The following is a 24,894-nucleotide window of genomic DNA, read 5'->3' as shown; positions in this document are numbered from 1 at the left end:
TATACATTTTTCTATACTAATCCTAGTCTGGTAATAGTTGGACTAACCAGGAGTTATGGCCTCATGATATACATAATGTATTGTCATAAAGAATAAAAAAAACATTTTTCTTAGGCCCTCACTTGGTGAAGGCTACAGCACTGAAAGCCAACGAATGCAACAACCATGTGGTACTGTTAACTAAAAAATTTGCTTGAAATGCATCCTGGGGAATATGCAAATGAGGCTTTACCCCTTACAATGTTAAAACAGCACCCCAAAACCTTTTCAGAGGTACATTTTTGCCATTTAAAAAGGAACAAAACGGCTTTGTCACTGTGGTGGTAACCTAAAAAAGGCAAAATTATACCTTTTCCAAAGGTATGCTGTTATACCTGTACTATATTGTCCCCTAAGCAACATTATTGGCTCTTTTAAGAAATGAACTGCAAGGGTACAATTAAGTCATTTTAACTAAAGGTACAAAGGACATACCTTAGAGTGTACTGCTACAGTGACGAGCATTTGTACCCCTTTAAGAAAAATCGCAACCTTTATTTCTGAGAGTGTACAGAGTCTCCTGTACAGTATATCTCCTTTGCTCTCAGTCATCCCACACACATCAACAGCACACCAACAAGCTTTCTTAAGCTCTAACAATAGAAACCACTTCAAAGTCATCAGTGTTAGGGTGAGCCCAATAACTCTCATTGTTATTCAGCTACAGCTTGAAATGGCCATTCCAGTTTTAAATAGACCGGAACATAGAATATTGAGTACCTAGCCATTGATGGATCTTAAATACCATTCATGGTTAAATGATGGCACTCAAAATGATACAGCTCCACTCATTCTAAAATGGGTGCCTGGATAAGAGCTGTGCGTGTATGTGGAGAGGACTTCTAACACAGATGGTTATGTTTTCACATATCAGACGATATACCGCAGCACACCTTTTTGAGGACAAAAATGTTAGAGGTTATAGACGCCTGGGAATGTGAAACAGATTGTCAAGAGGAGCACCAGGAGGATGAATGTGTTGCAGGGCCCGGAGAGTAAAGAGAAAAATGACAGAGAGAGTTAGCAGGTCAGGAGCAAAGCATTGACTCTTGCTACTATTAATTACTAAGGGAATTTGTCAGTCACACTGGGCTCCTGTCCTGCCCTCACTTCTCCACCAGCACCATACCTAGCTCAGACCAGAGAAATTCACTGAGTCTCAAATGGCACCCTATTCCCTATGTAGTGTGCTACTTTTGGCCAGAGCCTCTGGTCAAAAGTAGTGCACAATACAGAGATGTAACGATCGTCGTCGGGTGACGAGGAAGCGGACCAAAACGCAGCTGGGAGCGAACACATGTTTATTCTTTACACTTGAAATAAACACGTACACAAAAACAAGAAAATGCCGATACGTTAACTGCTCTTAACACAAAGAGACAACACCCCACAAACAGCGTAGGGGAAAGAGGAACTTAAATGTGATCCCAATCAGAGACAACTAGCGACAGCTGTCTCTGATTGGGAATCGACAGAACCCAACATAGAATTAAACCACATAGAGCTCACACAAGGCTATAACGCAAACATAGAAACAAACCCAGGAAAAATACCCAACATGACACACCCTGACCCAAAATACCCGAGTTCACCTGGTCAGGGCGTGACAAGAGAATAGGGTGCCATTTGGGAATCAATGAAGACATTCATTTCTCCCCAAGGTGACCCTACATAGTTTACCCCGGTAGCATTCCAAGTAACACAACCCTGTGGAGTTTACGTGAGCTTCCATATTCTGCAATGCAATCCATACAATGGAAGAGCAGTCACTTTTATGGTTACGTAGCGTGTTTGAGATACAGTTGAAGGTCTACAAAGGTGTAAAGGAGTTGATGATGTGAACATTAGAGTATGACTAAGGACAGGGAAAACTGCGGAGGAAACACTTTCAGCATAATCAATCACAGAAAGTGTGATAAAGCACAGTATAGCTCTTTTGAGTCCCCTCTGTCTCTGTCTCTGCCTCTCTATCTGTCTCTCGGTTTATCTCTTTCTTTCTCTCACTCTCTCACCATTGAGCTCCATTGTAAACAGAAAGCCAACATACAAATTTGCTTAGAATGCTTACAATTAGATCTACATCAAAGGACCTTGCTAAAATTAAACAGCTATTCATCAGGAATGAGTCCAAACTGGGTGCCTCTGGCGGTCTGCAACTAATGAGATTTGTAATTGGAGATTGGTGGTGAGGGCATGTTGATTTAATACAGGTTAGAGTATCATTTTAACAGCCGCAAGCCAGACTGACTGACTGCATTAGGGACACGAGGATGGGTCATAAATGGCTCCCTATTCCCTATGGGCTCTGGTCAAAGGTAGTGCCCTATTTAGGGAATAGGGTGCAATTTAGGAAACAGGCCAAATAAAAGACGTCCCGTCTTTGGAAACAAAGCTGCAACCATCGCAAGATTCGATGACACATTTAGGAACCAGTAGATTTGAATGTGTTGGTCTAGGTTAGAAGGAGGAAAGACAGAGCTTTTGTTTGAGTACCTGTATCATTTCACAGTAAGTGAATGTGTTTTTCTAAAGCTGGTTGTTGTGAGTTAGGTAGCATTGATATTGGTCATGAGTCCTCACTTCTTGGCAGGCGGCACCATAGGGTGTTCTCCTGCTGTTGTGACTGTGAGAGAATGGTATCTGTGTGTGTGACTGGTACAGGGGCCATTAACCTCTCTCTGGCTGCCAGAACTCACCTTAGACACTGTAAATGACACACACACACACACACACACACACACACACACACACACACACACACACACACACACACACACACACACACACACACACACACACACACACACACACACACACACACACACACACACACACACACACGTGTCTATATTGTGTGTGAAACAATTGGTGGTGCCATTGCGGTCCTTTGTGTCTCAACGTGTTCATGATGATTGAGTGTGTGTGTGGTGCACATGCGTGTTTGCTCATCCGTGTATGCATGCTCGTGTGTATGATTGAGTGTCTAGGCTGTCTGTCATTGAATCCTGCCTCTCATCACCACCATGGGACCACTCTGCAAGCCTCCTCAGGAGAGCCTAACTGGAGCACAGGTACACAGCACTCTACTCACAGCAGTAGAAGGTAAACCATCATACAAATGAAAGCTTCAGAACCTAGAATTGCTCAACCATCAAGTTGATATTTCTCTCACCAGACTCAGGGCGCTCCGCACATTCATACAGTGGCTGTGAGAAGAGACTATTCCCAAACTGGAGAACATTAGGAGGAGAACCTCAGGGTCTCCATAGAAATGGATCAACTCTCTCTACATATTTCAGCTGATAAATACACTGCTTGCCCTAATAGTCATACTACTGTAACCTGTAATTCTACATCATCTGTTGCATTGCATTTCTCTGTATTAAACTTTATAGATAGTGAATGCTCACGAGTAGCGTGAGGTTTTAGGGACAACGACAGTGATGTGTCATGGTTGAATACGGAATGCAGCATTTCCTCCATGAGATTAGCTCAGTGTTCCCCTTTAATTAAAGATGACTAACGAAGGACTCTTCCCTCTTTTTTCTCTTTTATTGAAGAGACCTGACTTTGAGTCGCCATGGTGATGGCGTCTTGTCAGGCGGCTGTCACTGTCCCTTGACAGGATCGATCAGAATGTCCAACTAAGGATGAGGTCATGGATGTTAGGAATGAAGTGAGGATGAAATTCAGCAACTCTTGGAGGACAGTGGATCTTGATAAAAATGCTTCTTTATTGTTAAAACCACCACGTTTTGGCCTGTGAAGAAGGCCTGAACATGAAGGAGAGTTGTTGAATTTCCTCTTCACTTCAGTGCCTCTCTTGCTAGGAAATAGAGAGAGAGAGGGAGAGAGAGCAAGAGAAAGAGAGGGAAAGAGCGAGTGAGAGAAAGAGAGATAGAAGAGAAAAGCAGGGGTGAGCTACTCTTAACTGTAAAACGGTAAAACACAATACGTACATACAGTACCTAACCCGTGATGGTTTGTTAAAGTCCCATAACTTGAGTCACTGCTCTTCATGGTCAGATACCATCTGCAGTATTGATTTTCCAATCGAACTAGCCGCAAAGTGCCTCTCTTTCTTCTCTTCCAGCAAATCCTACTGTTTTCTGCATTTGCTACTGGTGTGCATCCCATGTAGCACCCTATTCCCTACATAGTGCACTACGTTTGACCAGAGCCCATAGGGATGTAGTACACTATATAGGGAATAGGGTGCCATTTTGGGACATAGCCCTGGTCTTACTTTAAGTACTCCCACTTTGAGCTATAGATTCGTACCTTAATGGTACTGTAAGATTTAGTGTGCATCCCAAATGGCACCCGATACTTTTGACCAGGGCCCAGAGGCACTTTGCGGCTAGTTCAATTTGGAAAATCAATATTGCAGATTGCATCCGACCCTGAAGAGATGTGACTCAAGTTATGGGACTTTAACAAACCCTCACGGGTAGCCCTGGTAGCCCACTATATGGTAATAGACTGCCATTTGGGACACACACACTGTGTAGTTCATGTATGATGTGCTCAGCTGTCTGTGAGTTTAAAGGTACTAGAATATTAAAATGTAATCTGAAGATAGTGAACTATCAGTCTAAAAGGCCTTAAGTGTGGCCAAATCTGGTGACCCCTCAATTAAGAGACCTATTATAAATGTGTGTATGCGATGTCCGTGTGCTCTTCACTTCTGATGTCATTCATTTGGGGTTATGTGGAGCAAAAAGAACTCGGATATAAGTTTATTTATCAATGACGATATAGTAGCATCAAGTAGTATAGGAGTATATACTGGAAGTATGTAGTAGAATTTGACTTACCTTTCCTAATACAGGTGTAGCCCGCGCTGAAGATGGCCTGCAGCAAAAACAGTAGAACATTAAAGATGCTCACATTATGAACCACTGACAGAAAACCCATTTTACAAAAGCACATATAACAACCAAGCACAAATGACTTTGAAATATGTAATATGACATGAAAACAGCAACAACAACAGCCCGGAGAGAACTGGCAGCAGCGCTCCCTGTGCCTCAGGAAAAAGGAAGCCAACAGATGCATCCCGAATGGCACACTATTCTCTACATACAGTGGTTCCTCAATTAAAAGTTGCGTGCATAGACCAAATCACTTTTCAAATACATTTTCAGAATTCCATACAGGCAAGACGTTTTGATTGAGGAGATTCTAATGTTTCTAATGATTCTATTTTTGGCAAATAACTCTCAGAATTGTTTCCAAATCCTTTTTCCCAGTATAAAGGCGACGCCACACGTGAGTACTGGTAGCATTAGCCATCTGGAAAAATATAATTTCTATTTTATTCTGTTATATTCCATTTTATTGTTACTGTAAAATATGTGTGTGTTGATTACGGTAGGGCAGGGGAATATTACACTGAACAAAAATATAAACACAAAATGTAAAGTGTTGGTGCCATGTATCATGAGCTGAAATAAAAGATCCCAGAAATGTTCCATAGGCACAAAAATATTATTTATCTAAGATTTTGTGCATAAATTAGTGAGCATTTCTCCTTCGCCTAGATTATACATCCACCTGACAGGTGTGGCATATCAATAAACTGATTAAACAGTATGATTATTACACAGGTGCACCTTGTGCTTGGGACAATAAACGGCCACTCTAAAATGTGTAGTTCTGTCACACAATACAATGTCACAGATGTCTCAAGTTTTGAGTGAGCATGCAATTGGCAGGAATGTCCACCAGTACTGTTGCCAGAGAATTTAATGTTCATTACTCTACCATAAGCTACCTCCAACGTTATTTTAGAGAATTTGGCTGACAACGTGTATGGCATTGTGTGGGCGAGCGGTTTGCTGATGTCAACGTTGTGAATAAAGTTCCCCATGGTGGCGGCGGGGTTATAATATGGGCAGGCATAAGCTACGGACAACAAAAACACAAATGCATTTTTTCGATGGAAATTTTAATGCAGAGCTTCCATGACAAGATCCTGAGGCCTGTTGTGAGGCCATTTTTTAAGGTATCTGTGACCAACAGTTGCATATCTGTACTCCCAGTCATGTGAAATCCATAGATTAGGGCCTAATTAATTTATTTCAATTGACTGATTTCCTTAAATGAACTGTTACTCAGTAAAATCTTCGAATTTGTTGCATGTTATATTTTATATTTTTGTTCAATATATAATCCTTATACAGTGTACAAAACATTGGGAACACTTTCAAAAGAGCCTCAATTCATCGGGGCATGGACTCTACAAGGTGTTGAAAGCAGGGATGCTGGCCAATGTTGACTCCAATGCTTCCTACAGTTGTGTGACGTTGGCTGGATGTTCTTTGGGTGGTGGACCATACTTGTTCCCTGTGTTGGGTAGGTTACTTTCTAAATGTATTCTGTTAAAGTTACTAGTTACCTGTCCAAAATTGTAATCAGTAACTGAACTTTTGGATTACCCAAACTCAGTAACGTAATTTGATTACATTCAGTTACTTTTAGATTACTTTCCCCTTAAAAGGCATTAGAAGAACACAAAAATATATGTTACCAATTGAACAACATCTATTGCAGGATAAATCAATGTTAAAGCTTACATAGCTGGCCATATATGGATGTTAAATTTCATTTTATGGGTTGGTTATGTACAGTAGGCTTCTTCTAACCCATCGCTTTATACTACATACAATGAAATTAGATCTTTACATTAATATATATAATTTATAAGTCCAAAAATGGATGAAGCAACTACAGATTGCACCTTTAAGTCTATCAAAAGTGTTGTTTTTATCAGCATGAATTAGACTGAGCAATAAAAGCCCCACTTTTATTCCATAGGCTGGGATACCCACTATGCATATGTTGCAAGAGCGCATTTTTCACTGGCTGTCGACTGGTTACAAAAACAATGATTTAAAGGCAGTTTAAACTTCTTAAGCCCTGCCACATCCGACAAGCATCGGAAGCCGGTGTAGTTGGATTCAATCTTTGTCCTGTATTGACACTTTGCCTGTTTGATTGTTCATCCATGGCTTCTGGTTGGGGTATGTACTGCGGTAGACCAGGGGGTTTGGTCAAGATGTTTACACAGATCAGACACGGACAGAGTAGGATGAACTCGGTTTCAAGGGTGTTTATTTAAATAATAAATGAAAAACAAAAAGGATAGGTCTCCCCTTTGAGACTCTCTCCGGGACACCGTCTTCTGGGCTCCGGGTCTTGCTGTATCCTGTCGGGATCGCAACTGCACTCAGTCCTGTTCCCTTTGTAACCATCCCCAACTATACGGGAGTCCTTTCTTCCCCCCCATTCTCTCATGTGTGCTGCCCTTCTGGCAGCTTTATGGGCCTTGCACAGCTGGTGAGCAATCAGCCCTTGATTACTCACCAGCTCCCAATCAGCCCCAATTAGTCCTGGCTGGAGAGCCCGTCGAGACCTGGCACGTCCAGCAGATGGAGCCATCACCTCGTCATGTATACTCCGTCTGTCACCAGGCCTCGACTAGTCTCCCCCTGGTGGCTGGCCTGCTGTACGCCACAGTACGTGTGGTCACTGTCGGGACGACGTCATCGATGCATTTATTGATGAAGCCAGTGACTGATGTGGTGTACTCCTCAATGCCATCGGAAGAATCCCGGAACATATTCCAGTCTGTGCTAGCAAACAGTCCCTTAGCTTAGCATCTGCGTCATCTGACCACTTCCCCAGTGAGTCAGATGTAGGGAGCTGCGCTGTTGCGGATCATTTTCTGATAAGAGCGGTCCATGATCTCTGTAAAAAGCATGAAGTAATGTTGTGTTGTGTTTGGGAGGGAGGTAGAGGGAGAGGGAGAGAAAGAGAGGAGGGGCTCATTTCTCCCAGGACCGGAACGAAAGTATAATCAGCGTTCTAACTCCCCCTTGTGGCGGTTTGGCGCAATGGCACAATTGCGGTGACTGCATTACCACCACACTGGTGATCACGAGTCACGAAGGCAGTCAAATTCTGGTAATTAGGCTTCTCCAAGCTCTGATGCTGCTGATGGTCATTAGTAGCCTACCAAACTTGCTAACTGCCTGTTACTCAACACTCTATTGTCCCTCTAATCACTCTGATATCAATGTAAATGTAATCGAAAATCTAATCAAACACGTCATGAAAGCCCATGAGCTAATGTTGCGCAAAATTTCTATAGGCTATGCAATTGTGCGAGAAAACAGAGTGATGGCCTCTACTAAAAAGTGGAGGATCCCATCAGCTTTCTATAGACTAGGCTACAATATTTATTTCTCAACTTTAATAATATTAAGCACGTTGTTTATCTTTACAACAGGAGTATAGCCTACCAGGCTGGCACAAAAAGGAACCACAGGAATATCGTCTTCCATTCGCTATTTAAGTGCATACAGTTGACGTCGGAAGTTTACATACACTTAGGTTGGAGTCATTAAAACTCGTTTTTCAACCACTCCACAAATGTCTTGTTAACAAACTATAGTTTTGGCAAGTCGGTTAGGACATCTACTTTGTGCATGACACAAGTCATTTTTCCAACAATTGTTTACAGACAGATTATTTCACTTATAATTCATTGTATCACAATTTCTGTGGGTCAGAAGTTTACATACAATAAGTTGACTATGCCTTTAAACAGCTTGGAAAATTCCGGAAAATTATGTCATGGCTTTAGAAGCTTCTGATAGGCTAATTGACATAATTTGAGTCAATTGGAGGTGTACCTGTGGATGTATTTTAAGGCCCCCCTTCAAACTCAGTGCCTCTTTTCTTGACATCATAGGTAAATCAAAAAAAATCAACCAAGACCTCCACAAGTCTGGTTCATCCTTGGGAGCAATTTCCAAATGCCTGAAGGTACCATGTTCATCTGTACAAACAACAGTACGCAAGTATAAACACCATGGGACCACGCAGCCGTCATACCGCTCAGAAAGGAGACGCATTCTGTCTCCTAGAGATGAATGTACTTTGGTGCGAAAAGTGCAAATCAATCCCAGAACAACAGCAAAGGACCTTGTGAACATGCTGGAGAAAACAGGTAGAAAAGTATCTATATCCATATTAAAACATGTCCTAAATCGACATAACCTGAAAGGCTGCTCAGCAAGGAAGAAGCCACTGCTCCAAAACCGCTACAAAAAAGCCAGACTACGGTTTGCAACTGCACATGGGGACAAAGAACATACTTTTTGGAGAAATGTCCTCTGGTCTGATGAAACAAAAATAGAACTGTTTGGCCATAATGACCATCGTTATGTTTGGAGGAAAAAGGGGGAGGCTTGCAAGCCGAAGAACACCATCCCAACCGTGAAGCACTGGGGTGGCAGCATCATGTTGTGGGGGTGCTTTGCTACAGGAGGGACTGGTGCACTTCACAAAATAGATGGCATCGTGAGGAAGGGAAATTATGTGGATATATTGAAGCAACATCTCAAGACATCAGTCGGGAAGTTAAAGCTTGGTCGCAAATGGGTCTTCCAAATGGACAATGACCCCAAGCATACTTCCAAAGTTGTGGAAAAATGGCTTAAGGACAACAAAGTCAAGGTATTGGAGTGGCCATCACAAAGACCTAACTTCAATCCTATAGAACATTTGTGGGCAGAACTGAAAAAGTGTGTGCAAGCAAGGAGGCCTACAAACCTGACTCAGTTACACTAGCTCTGTCAGGAGGAATGGGCCAAAATTCACCCAACTTATTGTGGGAAGCTTGTGGAAGGCTACCCAAAACGTTTGACCCAAGTGAAACAATTTAATGGCAATGCTACCAAATATGAATTGAGTGTATATAAACTTCTGACCCACTGGGAATGTGATGAAAGAAATAAAAGCTGAAATAAATCATTCTTTCAACTATTATTCTGACATTTCACATTCTTAAAATAAAGTGGTGATCCTAACTGACTTAAGACAGGGAATTTTTACTAAGATTCAATGTCAGGAATTGTGAAAAACTGAGTTGAAATGTATTTGGCTAAAGTGTATGTAAACATCAAACATATGACTATTTTACACCATTTTAAAGACAAGACTCTCGTTAATCTAACCACACTGTCCGATTTCAAAAAGGCTTTACAACGAAAGCAAAACATTAGATTATGTCAGCAGAGTACCCAGCCAGAAATAATCAGACACCCATTTTTCAAGCTAGCATATAATGTCACAAAAACCAAAACCACAGCTAAATGCAGCACTAACCTTTGATGATCTTCATCAGATGACACTCCTAGGACATTATGTTATACAATACATGCATGTTTTGTTCAATCAAGTTCATATTTATATCAAAAACCAGCTTTTTACATTAGCATGTGACTAGCATGTGACTAGCATTCCCACCGAACACTTCCGGTGAATTTACTAAATTACTCACGATAAACGTTCACAAAAAACATAACAATTATTTTAGGAATTATAGATACTGAACTCCTTTATGCAATCGCTATGTCCGATTTTAAAATAGCTTTTCGGTGAAAGCACATTTTGCAATATTCTGAGTAGATAGCCCGGCCATCACAGGCTAGCTATTTTGACACCCACCAAGTTTGGTACTCACCAAACTCAGATTTACTATAAGAAAAATTAGATTACCTTTGCTGTTCTTCGTCAGAATGCACTCCCAGGACTTCTACTTCAATAACAAATGTTGGTTTGGTTCCAAATAATCCATAGTTATATCCAAATAGCGGTGTTTTGTTCGTGCGTTCAAGACACTATCCGAAGGGTAAAGAAGGGTGAAGCGCCCGGCGCGTTTCGTGACAAAAAAATTCAAAATATTCCATTACCGTACTTCGAAGCATGTCAAACGCTGTTTAAAATCAATTTTTATGCGATTTTTCTTGTAAAAAAGCGATAATATTCCGACCGGGAAACCCTGTTTTCGTTCAAAGACTGAAAATGTAAACATGGTGGAGTCTCGTGCACACGCGCCCCAGTCTCATTGTTCTCAGATCGACCACTTACCAAATGCGCTACTGTTTTTCACCCATGGCCTGCAAAGTCATCATTCAACGTTCTGGCGCCTTCTGAGAGCCTATGGGAGCGTTAGAAAATGTCACGTTATGCCAGAGATCCTTGTTTTGGATAGAGATGATCAAGAAGGCCAAGAAATAGTCAGAGAGGGCGCTTCCTGTTTGGAATCTTCTCAGGTTTTGGCCTGCCAAATTAGTTCTGTTATACTCACAGACACCATTCAAACAGTTTTAGAAACTTTAGGGTGTTTTCTATCCAAATCAAACAATTATATGCATATTCTAGTTACTGGGCAGGAGTAGTAACCAGATTAAATCGGGTACGTTTTTTTATCCGGCCGTGCAAATACTGCCCCCTATCCCCAACAGGTTAAAATTAAGCACATTAATCCTCTTTACAGGGGGTTGAGAGCCTAACTGGCATACATAAGCAGGCCGTGAGTTTCAAGTTTGGGGAAGATAACTTTCACCATATAAATGCACCTTAATAATAAATGCATTACATGCATAATTGCATTCACGGTCATTTTTGATAGTGGTGTTTTCATAGCCTACTGCCATGTGCGCATTGCTGCACTTATAATGTGAAGAAATAGCCTAATAGTTTATCAACATTTTAAGCTAAACATTCTGATCTGTTGCGTCAGCCACATTTTATAAAACATGTTTTTTGATGCTAGTGATAGTATTAATTTGGGATCTATTGCACCCCACAACTGTCCCAGACTATGTTTGCAATATTTATTTCTTGCACACAATAGAATAGGTCGACTTTTGTACTATGGGGGATAGTAGATTGACATAGGCTAGTGCTTTTGCTGTTCGCTAGGCCTACTCATCTTGTTGGCTGACAAAAAGTAAATGTGGACAGTTCTTCCAATATCTTCAATATGCACCTCGGAATTGGACAAGGACATGCTCAGTTGCGTCCCCAATGTGTCTGTCTTCACCTGTAGCCTGTGAGAAAACCCGATCACGTGATTGAGAGCCATGTGAATGGGAGAGGCGCTTCGGATTGCACAGCAATCAGGGAGAAGAGCACAACGCAGAACTCTGGGCCACAAAAGGCAAGGATCTTTTTAGGTTGCATTACGGCCACAAAGGGGATGCCGCCGTGAAATTCGAGGCATTTATCAAGTGCTTGTCAAATTGTGAATGAGAGACGATTGAAGTGTGTACAGCCTGAGCAAAAAACAAAGCACAGCTCATGCCTTTCAAGCAACTTTTTTAAAATCATCATTAGTCTCATCATGCAGCCTTAGAATGTATTAAAAATCAAAACATATAGCCCAACGTTTGTAGGACAACTAAAGTTGCATTAATAACTCTAAATTAAGGATAGGAGTATGTATTTCTTTGTTAACTACTCAACACAGCATAGCCGCATGTGCGCACTCCATCAAATAATTTGGAGAAAATGATTAAAGTGTACTCTTCATACTATAAAATAATATAAAACAATGCCACGGAATTCTAAGCAAATCTTAGAATTAGCCCACAGCCATTTGGCATTGCCACATCAGGACCAAACACAAGGACAACTCAGAGTATGATATTCTTTTCCTCTGACATAGACTACATTTTCTTCATATCATGCTTCTTTAGACCTGTCTAAAATAAATAATGGATTTATTGGGAAGGTGTTATATGAAGAGAAATTATGAAGAGAAAATATAGATAAAACGTAATGGTGCTCATCGGCCATTGGACATAAACATTACACAACAAGTTGGAAATCACAAATTCAACAATGAGTGGTTTGGAAGGAATCAGTGGCTGCCTGCAAGCATTGCAAAGCAATCACCAGCCTGCTATTCAGTGGAGTGGGTATGTGGTCCATGTCTGGGTTTAAGGGTCTCTTTTCCAAGCTCAAAAGGATAAATATTAAACATTGGCCATGCTGTCAATTGAGCATGACTTCTAGAAAGAGGCCCGAGTTCCTGACTTGGAAACTCGGAACTGGAAAATCTCAGACTTCAGTGAGTTCAAGACAACTGGGAACTCTGAGCAAAAACGAGCTCCGACTGGGAAAATATGTTTTGAATGGTCATCCAATTCAAAATTCCAAGTCAGGAACTCGGGCCTCTTTCTAGAGCTCACTGACATCATGATTAGAGCTCACTGACATCATGATTCAACCTTGTTTTTTTCAGAGTTCTCAGTTGTCTTGAAAGCAACATAAATCCAGATAATGCCAGAATTTGATGACCGCCCGCCACCTTCCTGTTGAAGTGAACACAACACAACAAGGTGAGTCCAAAAATGTCTTGTATGCTGCTGCATAAATGATGTAATATGCCAGGAAGATATGTATACTGTAGCTAAAAAAAAGTAATACTAAATGTATGTTGTTTAGAAAGCTGTTAGCTGTTGGTGGTGCACATGTAGCCTATAGCCTGTTTTAGATAAATGTCACCATCGAATATTGTAAGAACTTTCATTGTCTGCTTATATACCCCCTTTATTAATCCTACATTTCTGACTTGGTGTACAGGGCGAATACTGTAACAACGGCCCATGTTCTGAATTCTGTCGCTGTACATTTCAAAAGTGCTGAGCAAATAGTTATATTGACTACGTCCGTCCTAGCTCGCTCATTAATGTCTTAATCAAAATTACGGATTGCCTCTTATCCGCTCGTCGTCCCCTTATGCCGTAGTTTGTACACAAGTCAGCCATATTTTTTTAAAGGTAGTAAATGAGGCTGAATGAACTGTTTTGCTGCCAGACAAGGCTCCACTAATAGCCAGGTGTAGCAGTGGTAAGGATTCATTCCATGGTGCTGAAAAGAAAGCTCTGCTGTTGGGACAGCTTTATGTAGGCCCTAACAGTTTGTGGGCAACGTTTGTCAGTTTTATAGTGCAACTAATGTATTGTTTAGTGTTGTGGCTTAGCTGCATGCATCTAAAGCAAAAAAAATTGCCCCACCAATATTCTATGCTAAAATCGCCACTGCACACACAAGTATACACCCACACTAAAGTGCCATAGGTTTTCCTGATAACCTTGAAAAGTGAATGTCGTTACAACAGTCAAGGACAGTATTCAGGAGAGAGCAGAGCAGACATTTTGACAGCTGCAGCGCAAGGTTCAGCCAATAACACACACTACACTGAAGCAGAACTTAGTGCACTCGAACCCGCCACAGCAATGTGTATGCTATGCAGTTTCTTTGTTGACTAACTACTGCCCTCGCAAACACACACTTCTTATTCTGGAAATAATCTCTGGTGTCATTTGCCCATGGGAAAAGAAGCAACTGGCCTGGTCAAGCAAATTGGCTGCTGCACTCACGTTTCGTTTCACAGATACGTAAAGTGAAACAGCATGTGAGTTATTTCCAGATTAGCCTGGTTCCAGGCTAAGCAGCAAACGCAATGTGGTTTGATTGAATTGTGCCATAAGACTGAGTAGGCTCTTTGGTTAGTAATTAAACAGAAAGTGCTGGAAGGAGGATAGCACTAATAATGAGAGGCCAAATATATGGAAGTGAAGGACTAAAAGCCACCTTGCTTGATTTCTAAAGGAGCTGAGGGGAAATGCATACTTCCTAGGGTTCTCAAACAGCCTGCCTCCATTAGAGCTAGTGACAGAGAGCTGAGGAAAGGAGGGAGACAGGCAGCTCGCTGTGGGACTGAGCACCATAATCACACGTCACAGTCAAACCCAACAATGAAGTGGATGTATTCTGCCTCACATTACTCACTTAATCACTCGTATGACGAAAGCCCTGCCACTGACAGTGGTAGGATAAATAAATACATTGGTCAGAGACTGAATGGTAATTTCATTCTGTTACCTTGCTACGTGATAATTCGATGAAATGCTTCAATGGGGGCTGTCTTATAAAGAAAAAAAATATTAAATTATGTTGCTAATCTTAATGTCAACCGGTTGAATATAATTGATTTCATCCAACAGAATGACTGCGTCCCAAATGGCATCCTATTCCCTATATAGTGTACTAGTAGTGCACTAAATAGGGAATAGGGTGCCATGCAGACAAAGTATATTTCCATCAATGCCCTAAGACATTCTTTCTGCTCAAATAAGAAATGACTGACTGAATGCAAATATCATTCAATGTTCGACGCATTAAACATACTACATCCCTCTTAAGAGAATGTTGGAGCCACTGTACATTGTACATTCCAAGAACGTTTGGTTTAGAGGGAATTTAAAATAAACAGAGAAAAGAGCTTACACTCACTAGTTGCAGTTAGAACTGTGACCTTCAACGTGACTTTTTCGCTGAAAACAAAAATGTCATAGAACTCCCATAGGAAGCGTCTCAAATGGCCCATAGGGTTCTGGTCAAAAGTAGAGTACTGTATAGGGAATAGGGTGCCATTTGGGATACACCCATAGAATTCACAAAGAGATTGCCCTTTTGACAATGTTGTGCCTGTTTGTGCTAAATCACCGTGTAGTAGCTGGGCTGGCGGTGCTCTCTGCCACGGGCGGTGGGCTGGGGGGGCTAGGGCTGCTGATCCATTTGGTCTGGTCCACCACGGTGCGGGCATGGGGCAGGCGGCCAACGTCTCTCACCCTAACCAGCAGGTGGCGACACGTCTTCAGGATCCTCACCGCCTCATCATGGGGGATGGCCACGAAGCTCCGCCCATTCACCTCCAGCAGCTGGCCGCCCACCTGAACCCACAGAGAAGAGAGGTTATACTTGTAGATATACACTGAGTATGCCAAACGTTAGGTGCACCTTCCTAATATTGAGTTGCACCTTGCCCTTTTCCCTCAGAATAGCCTCAATTTGTCGGGGCATGGACTCTACCATGTGTCGAAAGCGTTCCACAAAGATGCTGGCCCATGTTGACTGAAATCCTTCCCACAGTTGTGATAAGATGGCTGAAAGTCCTTTGGGTGGTGGACAATTCTTGATACACACGGGAAACTACCCTGCACGAAACAACCCAGCAGCGTTGCAGTTCTTGACACAAACCGGTGCGCCTGACACCTACTACCATAGCCCGTTCAAAGGCACTTCAATATTTTGTGTTGCACATTCACCCTCTGAATGGAACACATACACAATCCATGTCTAAATTATCATAAGGCTTAAAAATCCTTCTTTAAATTAACCTGTCTCCTCCCCTTCATCTACACTGATTGAAGTGGATTTAACAAGTGACATCAATAAGGGATCACAGGCAGAGCCCCACCTCTTTTGAGCCACACCTGTTTAGCTAAAAAAAAAAGTGTGTTTTGAATGTTATTTTGGCATTAATACGTGTCACATATCCGTTTTCAAACAATGTTAAAAAAAAGAATTGCTAAGTTAATAAAGCTGCATAGAAACATGGTCTCTTATTGCTTTCTTGTGTAAGGCAGCTCCAAAATGCAGGTGTTTCAGCCTAGCTCAGTGCTTTCTGTGGTGGTGGGGCAGCCAGCGGAAAATACAGAGCGTAGGGGTTGGTAATGTTCTCTAGTTGCACCGCTCAGTATTCTGTCACTCATGGGGACACTACGTCACCTCAAAATCTACAGAGAGAGCTCGAAAATGCAAGCCCCTTGGGTGCTGCCATAGATTTACATTAGAAGTGCCCATCCAAGAAGGCTCAAGGTCATTGGCTACAGATAAAATTACATCAAATCCCGTTGTATCTACTGTAGCTTTGATTGGACTGATGAGAGGCCAAATCTATGGAAGGAACATCATTCATAAAATCATGTTCTCGCAGACCATAACAACCGATGCTTATTATCTCCCAGCCTATTCATTCTTCAAAAGCACAAACAAAACACTTGACTGGACATTGTGATTTACAATCAATAATCCTCTTTGTTTTATGCCCTTCCATATTCTTCCTGTTTGACATTTATGAGAAGCAGTTTAGCTTTGATTTGAGCTTAATAGTTATTAGGGAGTGAACGTTATACACAGAGAAAATTGGACCTCTCTGAAATTAAAATGAATGGCCGTTCCTTCAGCAAAATATATTTTACCTAAACCCTCCCTGAACGCGTGAAAAGAATAATAATTAAAACAAAGTGGATAGCAGAGAACATGTCTACCCTCACTTCTTGGACAGACCAGAGACTTAGATATGCAGTTTTAAAAATTGTTCTTCATCCTGTCAGCATTACATAGCAAATTAGGAATTTTGATAGCGTTCAGAGTGGCTGGCCAGAAGGTTGTGGGTTCGCAAACCACCGTGGACAAGAGTAGGGATGGAAATATCTCCTTTATAGTTAAAGCATTGCATGATTGCCATTTATAAACATTTCATGCAATTCATTCTACGTCATTTTACATATTAGCAGAATATTTTTTTAATGCCACAAAAATTACCGAAATTACAGACTAATGGACAGAGAGATAGGCCTATCTGTTCATCTTATCATTATTTATCCAATGCCAAATCAGTGTGTCTTCTTTGTAAGAAAACTGTCCCAGTTTGCAAATAATAATAACCTGAGTTGTCATTAGGATTCTCAGCATGGTACTTTCAAAAGCTAGGCCTACCTTTCCCGTTCTATCGATTCCTTGGATAATTTCATGTTTTCATGTGTACCTGAGTTATTGACGTTCAAGCGTACAGAAATCCCGCCGGTATTACGTAGCACCGTGATAAAGTCGCTCTCACTATTGTACACTAGAAGTTGATTGGAATACGACGTTTAGACCGCGAAAAACATCTATCATACATGTCTGATTTCAATATTGGCCGATGTCATAACTCGGGGGGATTTATTTTCTCTAATGAGCCAATGATCATATTTTTTCAATATTCCTACCTTGAGAAATGTGTAATTTAACAGAGGGTCTAGCACATTTTCCTATCCCGGTCAATTTCCATAACATGGGCAACGTTTCCCATCTCAAAACTACAGTATGTTTGCTGTTGCGAATGTTAGAATCCACTCTGTGAAGTACATGTATCTGCAAGTTGAATATGGTGAGTTTGTAGACTCCTAAATTGATAGTGCAGTTTGCTCTTGGCGATTTTACAGCTAACTATTACATGCTGATATTGTCTTTTGTATTATTGTGTTTAACTACGTTTGCTAGCTAGTTACCCGGCCCAAACTTTTAAATAATCTACTGAACTGCCACCATAGCCCCAATCAGCACAGCCATTGGTTAAGCAGCATACACAAACGTTTTCGATTTGAAACAGCAGGCCAGGGCTCAGGGTTGGAATATCCATTGCTGTGTTAATTTAAAATTGTTAAACATTTATTTAACTAGGCAAGTCAGTTAAGAACAAATGTTTATTTTACAATGAATGCCTACCCTGGCCAAACCCTCCCCTAACCCAATCACAGCTGGTTGTGATACAGCCAAGGATTGAACCATGGTCTGTCGTGACACCTCTAGCACTGAGATGCAATGCCTTAGACCGCTGCGCCACTCGGGAGCCCTCAAAATGCAGCCTAGTTTTGGCATAGGCTGATCAGGTAAATCCAGGTGAAAGCTATGAACCCTCATTGATGTCACTTGTTAAATCCACTTCCATCAGTGTAGTTGAAGGGGGGGGAGACAGGTTAAAGAAGGATTTTTAAGCCTTGAGACAATTGAGACATGGCTTTTGTATGTGTGCCATTCATAGGGTGAAAGGGCAAGACAAAATATTTAAGTGCCTTTGAATGAGGTATGGTAGTAGGTGCCAGGCACGCTGGTTTGTGTCACGCTCAACAGTTTCCCATGTGTATCAAGAATAGTCCACCACCCAAAGGACATCCAGCCAACTTGACATAACTGTGGGAAGCATTGGAACCAACATGGGCCAGCATCCTTGTGGAAGGCTTTCGCGACACCTTGTAGAGTCCATGGCCCGATGAATTGAGGCTGTTCTGAGGGCAAAATTACATGACCCTCCCCTGGACCATGTAAAAAAATTCTAACCCCCCCCCCCCTTGACTGAAATTGAAAAAACATGACCCTCCCCCATTTTCCTCCAGGTAACCACTTTTTCCATTTTTATCTGTCCCTTAGTAAGGAAAACATGATCTACAGGGGGATACAAAAGGCGTCTTTGCTATCAATATCTTAACATGATTAGTATCTAATAGAAATGTAATTCACAATGAAATAACTTCTGTCTAGACTGAAGTGTATCAATGTTGTTTTTCCATTTCTCAAATCTTATACTAGTCTTCTCAGAGCATCAGAATGAGTTAGTCTAAAGGCCTGGGGTGGTCTAGCTCTCTCCTCCTGCCTCATAATCTCTATCCTATCCATTAAACATAAAAAAGAAAGGACTGCCCCACTCCTTAAAAAATAATAAGTTAGTCCAGTGTGAAATAAAGACAACAGAAAATCTGAGAAACACAGGAGAAGCTGAGGAGGTATAGTGGCATTACTGAACCTTTTCAAATGGCCAATTCACTTTCCACAAGAGGATGTAAAGGAAGAAATTAGTTATTGACTTCTCCTCTCCCTCCCTCCTAACACTAATGCATTTACAGTATATGCAGTGGAAGAATCAGCTTGAGTGAACCTCCATAACTCACTGAAGAGGAGGGAGGGAAAGAGATGGAGGGAGGGTGAGAGGGTCTGATTTACATCGCCCAGCCAGGGCATCTGAGGTGCAGCCACTGAACGGGAGAGTTTTTACTATAGGGCTCTGGTCAACAGTAGTGCACTATAAAGGGAATAGGGTACCATTTGGGACTCACTCAATGTCCATGTCCCTCAGCCCCCTGCCTCTGTAATGCTTACTCTGTGGCAGTATGGGACCCCTCCAGCGTACTGTAACTCAGCTGCTCAAAGTCGATAGATTGAACCGTCATTTCCAACTGGCGTTTCATTGATCATCCGAGATGAAGCGTGAAATAAAATGGTTATGAGTCAGGCGAGACTGAGAGGAGCAATTGTCCATGCACAATGTTCTTGTCCTTTCTCAGAGAGGGAGAGAGAAGGGGGGGTAGAGAGAGAGAGATAAAAAAACGAAGGAAGCGAAGCTAAGGGCAATTTCCTATTTTGGGTGGCCGAGACAGTTGTCTGTCTTGATAGTTTTTTTCCAGGTGGCCCGAGAGAGAGGGGCTATTACGGACACGGTACACCAAATGGACAATCTCTCCCAAACACACGAAATGTTGTTTTTCAGAGGGTTGCCAGCCAAAGAGACAAGACACTGGCACCTATCTGTGGATGAGAAGTGGCAGAGGCTATGTCCCAAATGGCACCCTGTGAAATGTTCCAGCTACAGGCCCTTGTCAATGTTTTGTGATTTCAAGCTGTATGCGAAGGTTGAACACTTCTATTTGAATTGCATACACCAGGGTTTCCCAAACTAGGGGTCACAACCTGATTTGAAAATGGGGTCGCGAGGTAAAGTTTGTGCTTGGTTCATAGAACCGGGGTTGTTCTCTAATAAGAAACTACATGCATATGTTTTGGTACTGATTAACTGTTGAAGCTCTCAATAAGATTCTTCAATTTTGCCCCGTTCTCATGCTCTTTGGTTACAATCAAAAATTCTACATGTCTTTTCAAGAAAAGCAAATAATCTTAGCAGCTTCAACAGCTGTGGGGGGGGGGGGGAAAGCATTCTCAAAAGTTGGTTTGAACTGAATATTATATAGTGTAAAGTTTGGGTATTAATGTTCAATGCCTGCCAAAATGAATGGAGTTAGTGTTGAGATACTAATGTCCAAGGCCGTCACGTACACCCAGAAGATGATCTAGGATATTTCACTTTAAGATATTTGGCTGCTATTATAGGCTATATTTTTATGTTTGGTTTTTATAAGTACTGTATGTGTATATGCATGTGTACCTATAGGTAACTGCCAAAATAACAGAAACACCAACATAGAGTGTCTAAATAGGTTAACCTGTTAAACTCTGAACCCCCCCCCGGTGGCATTTTCTAAACAATGCATAATATTATATACTACCCTCAAAGTACATTTCGGTTTCAAAACTATACATCCTACAAACCCATGCTTAGTAAAGTACTGTTAGAAAGGTAAGAACTGTGGGATGCTGAGAAAGGTGTCAGAAACAACTACAGAGCCTGAGATACAACAGGCCCTGAAATGTATATATATTTTTTAATTATTGTCCCCATTTAGGGAATAAGAGATTTGTAAGTTTAGGTTTGAGATAAAAATATGTCACCAATTACTATTCCCAAAAGATTTTCCCAAAAATTAAGAAAAACAATTGAAAAGATTTAGGGGAAAAAACGAAAGAAAAAAAACGATCTGTTACCTAATGGTGGCGCGCTAAACACGCACAAATTCCAATAGGAACAGAGACATTTGAAATGGCACAGGACTTGTTCAACGTTCCTTGCCTTCATTTTTCGTCTTAAATAAATAATGGTTCCAAGTGGCACCCTATCCCCATAGGGCTCTGTTCAAAAGTAGGGGGGAAAGTATAGTGTGCCAGTGGGCTGGCCTGTTAAAAGAAAAGAAAAGGCAGGGCTGTAGGCTGGATAAGACAGCGTCCGATCCCCTGGGGGAGTGACACTAATTAAAGCCCACGTCAGTGCACACAGATGGGACAGGCACATGATCATCTGTCACACCGCCCGTTAGACAACAGCTGGATCCAGACTGGCTTGATAGAGGCCCTCGTTATGGGGCTGACACCTGGCTGACGGACGGTGTCTTATTGCGCCTCAGTGACAGGATGACTAATAAGATGCATTTAGAGGAGTTTAGTTTATCCACTGTCAGAGGAGAGAAAAGAGGCATTTTGTATCTCTTAGCTTCTGTAAAATAACTTCAGAAAAGGCCTTGAATCCAAAGAGCAACATTAAATTAGCCTCATGAAATCAGCCTGATCTTGATATCTCACATTCTGTTTCACTGCTTGACCAGGCTAACATTGAATGTCCCTGTTTTCAAACATATTTTTCTTACTCCATAATTCACAGGGCTATCCATAACTTTATCCATCTATAAACAACAGGTTATAGAACATTAACATCGCCACAATAATGCCTGCAATTACATACAGCCTTTGTGGTAATGAATCATTTATACACCTGGTGATGATGCAGGTGCAAACTGCATACTAAAAAGAAACAATAGTTTGATATCTGGCTGTTTCCCACTGATATCTGCCAGAGGTAGCAGACAGACAGGCCTCAAGTCAGTGTTTAACAGGCTGAGGTGAGAGAGGTAGAGGGGAAGAAAGAGGACATAAGAGAGGGAAAGGAGAATGAGAGAGGGAGGGGGGGTAAATGTGGGTAGGTGAGACAGACGGAGACGGCCTCCTGAGGAGAACAGACAGCCTCTTTACTTTCCTACTGCTCCTCCTCTAATGTCAATATCACTCACTCTGCAAGACTGCCATGGATGTAGACCCACAACATAACTCCAACAGAGCATTACACTGGAAAACAGTGTAGTTCTTATGGATCTCTGAATACACTGTGGAGTACAATTAACAACACTGAGGCAGAACATTTAAAAAATAAAATCAAAATATCTGAGGCTTGTAGTAGAATAGAGAAAGAAAAATAACCTGAAACTTTTCCAAAATTAACAGGTTCTCCAGAAATCCCAGTTGGAAGATTCCGGGAATCAGGAGGGAATAAACAGGGAATCTGGAATCTTCCAACCAGGATTTCTGGAAAACCTTTAGTCCATGCAGGTTGTCATCCCAGTGGCTAGAGTACCATCGGCCCCACAGAACTAGAATGAGTAGAACAGAAGAGGTCAGGACTCTGACTGGGCCACTCCAGAAGGTGTATTTTCTTCTGTTGAAGCCATTCTGTTGTTGATTTACTTCTGTGTTTTGGATCGTTGTCCTGTTGCATCACCCAACTTCTGTTGAGCTTCAATTGGCTGACAGATAGCCTTACATTCTCCTGCAAAATGTCTTGATAAACTTGGGAATTCATTTTTCCGTTGATGATAGCAAGCTGTCCAGGCCCCGAGGCAGCAAAGCAGCTCCAAACCATGATGCTCCCTTCACCATACTTTACATTTGGGATGAGGTTTTGATGTTGGTGTGCTGTGCCTTTTTTTCTCCACACATAGTTGTGTGTTCCTTCCAAACAACTCAACTTTAGTTTCATCTGTCCACGGAATATTTTGCCAGTAGCGCTGTGGAACATCCAGATGCTCAGATGTGCAACTTCAGACGTGCAGCAATGTTCTTTTTTGGACAGCAGTGGCTTCTTCCGTGGCGTCTTCCCATGAACACCATTCTGGTTTAGTATTTTAGGTATCGTAGACTCGTCAACAGAGATGTTAGCATCTTCCAGAGATTTCTGTAAGTCTTTAGCTGACACCAGGATTCTTCTTAACCTTATTGAGTATTCTGCGCTGTGCTCTTGCAGTCATCTTTGCAGGACGGCCACTCCTAGGGAGAGTAGCAACAGTGCTGAACTTTCTCCATTTATAGACAATTTATCTTATGGACTGATGAACATCAAGGCTTTTAGAGATACTTTTGTAACCCTTTCCAGCTTTATGCAAGGCAACAATTCTTAATCTTGGGTCTTCTGAGATCTCTTTTGTTCGAGGCATGGTTCACATCAGGCAATGTTTCTTGTGAATAGTAAACTCACATATTGTGAGTGTTTTTTATTGGGCAGGGCAGCTCTAACCAACATCTCCAATCTCGCCTCAATGATTGTACTCCAGGTTAGCTGACTCCTGACTCCAATTAGCTTTTGTCAATAACCTAGGGGTTCACATACTTTGTCCAACCTACACTGTGAATGTTTAAATTATGTATTCAATATAGACAAGAAAAATACAATCATTTGTGTGTTATCAGTTTAAGCAGACTGTGTTTGTCTGTTGTTATGACTTAGAGGAAGATCAGATCTAATGGGTTCACATTCTTTTTTCACTGTATTCCTGCCTCAGAAATCTGACCTGAAAACACAGCAGACTGAAGTTGAAAATAGAGTGCAATGAACTATGTTTAGTACATAGAATCAATGTCTTTAGTCGAGTAAAAAGCGTCTGCCATATTTCGAATCAGCAACACAGACCATAGCAGACTCTTTCCCCCACTGCTTTGCTGCGTCAGAACCTCGCATTGTGTTTTTATTCACTGTGGTGGGGTGAAACAATTTCCATAGGATGTGTATGGTAATGGTCTGTAAATACCTTGAGTCCAGCGTGGTCTGCGGCTGAGCCTGGGTCCACTCCAGTAATGTATATGCCCAGGCCGTACTCTGCCCCTCCTCTGATCATCAGGCCCAGAGAGAGACCATCGTTCAGGTTTAGGGTGATCTGCAGGGATATACAGACAGAGGGGACAGGGATCAGTGGTCGTGTTCATAAAGTGTGCTGATCTAGGATCAGGTCTTCCCTGTCTATATAATCTTATTCATTATGATCTAAAAGGCAAATCCTTGATCAGCACTCCTATTGTGAGTTGATTGATACATATGGCCCCAGACCTCCTGGAAGTGACAGTGATCAGTGATTATAATCCATTTCCGCTCGGGCAGCCGAGCGGAAATGGAGGAAAACTCGCCTCCCTGCGGACCTGGCATCCTTTCACTCCCTCCTCTCTACATTCTCCTCTTCTGTCTCTGCTGCTAAAGCCACTTTCTACCACTCTAAATTCCAAGCATCTGCCTCTAACCCTAGGAAGCTCTTTGCTACCTTTTCCTCCCTCCTGAATCCTCCCCCCCCTCCCTCTCTGCGGATGACTTCGTCAACCATTTTGAAAAGAAGGTTGACGATATCCGATCCTCGTTTGCTAAGTCAAACGACACCGCTGGTCCTGCTCACACTGCCCTACCCTGTGCTTTGACCTCTTTCTCCCCTCTCTCTCCAGATGAAATCTCGCGTCTTGTGACGGCCGGCCGCCCAACAACCTGCCCACTTGACACTATCCCCTCCTCTCTTCTCCAGACCATTTCCGGAGACCTTCTCCCCTTCCTCACCTCGCTCATCAACTCATCCTTGACCGCTGGCTACGTCCCTTCCGTCTTCAAGAGAGCGAGAGTTGCACCCCTTCTGA

General features: G+C 42.0%; 1 protein-coding gene across 1 annotated transcript in view; it reads right to left on the bottom strand.

Moving 5' to 3' along the window:
• The window catches only part of LOC106585216 (whirlin), a 110,267-nt gene that overhangs the window by 17,040 nt on the left and 68,333 nt on the right, over nucleotides 1-24,894 (bottom strand). Inside the window, exons 3-5 of the mRNA XM_014171177.2 lie at nucleotides 24,030-24,155; nucleotides 15,412-15,638; nucleotides 4,857-4,893 (exon numbers count right to left, since the gene is read on the bottom strand). Coding sequence (XP_014026652.2) covers nucleotides 4,857-4,893; nucleotides 15,412-15,638; nucleotides 24,030-24,155 — 390 coding nt within the window. The remainder of the gene's footprint in view (nucleotides 1-4,856; nucleotides 4,894-15,411; nucleotides 15,639-24,029; nucleotides 24,156-24,894) is intronic.

Source organism: Salmo salar, chromosome ssa24, assembly GCF_905237065.1.
Source record: "Salmo salar chromosome ssa24, Ssal_v3.1, whole genome shotgun sequence".
NCBI lineage: Eukaryota > Metazoa > Chordata > Actinopteri > Salmoniformes > Salmonidae > Salmo > Salmo salar.
Note: the sequence above shows the minus strand (reverse complement) of the source record. Positions and strands in the feature narration are given on the sequence as shown.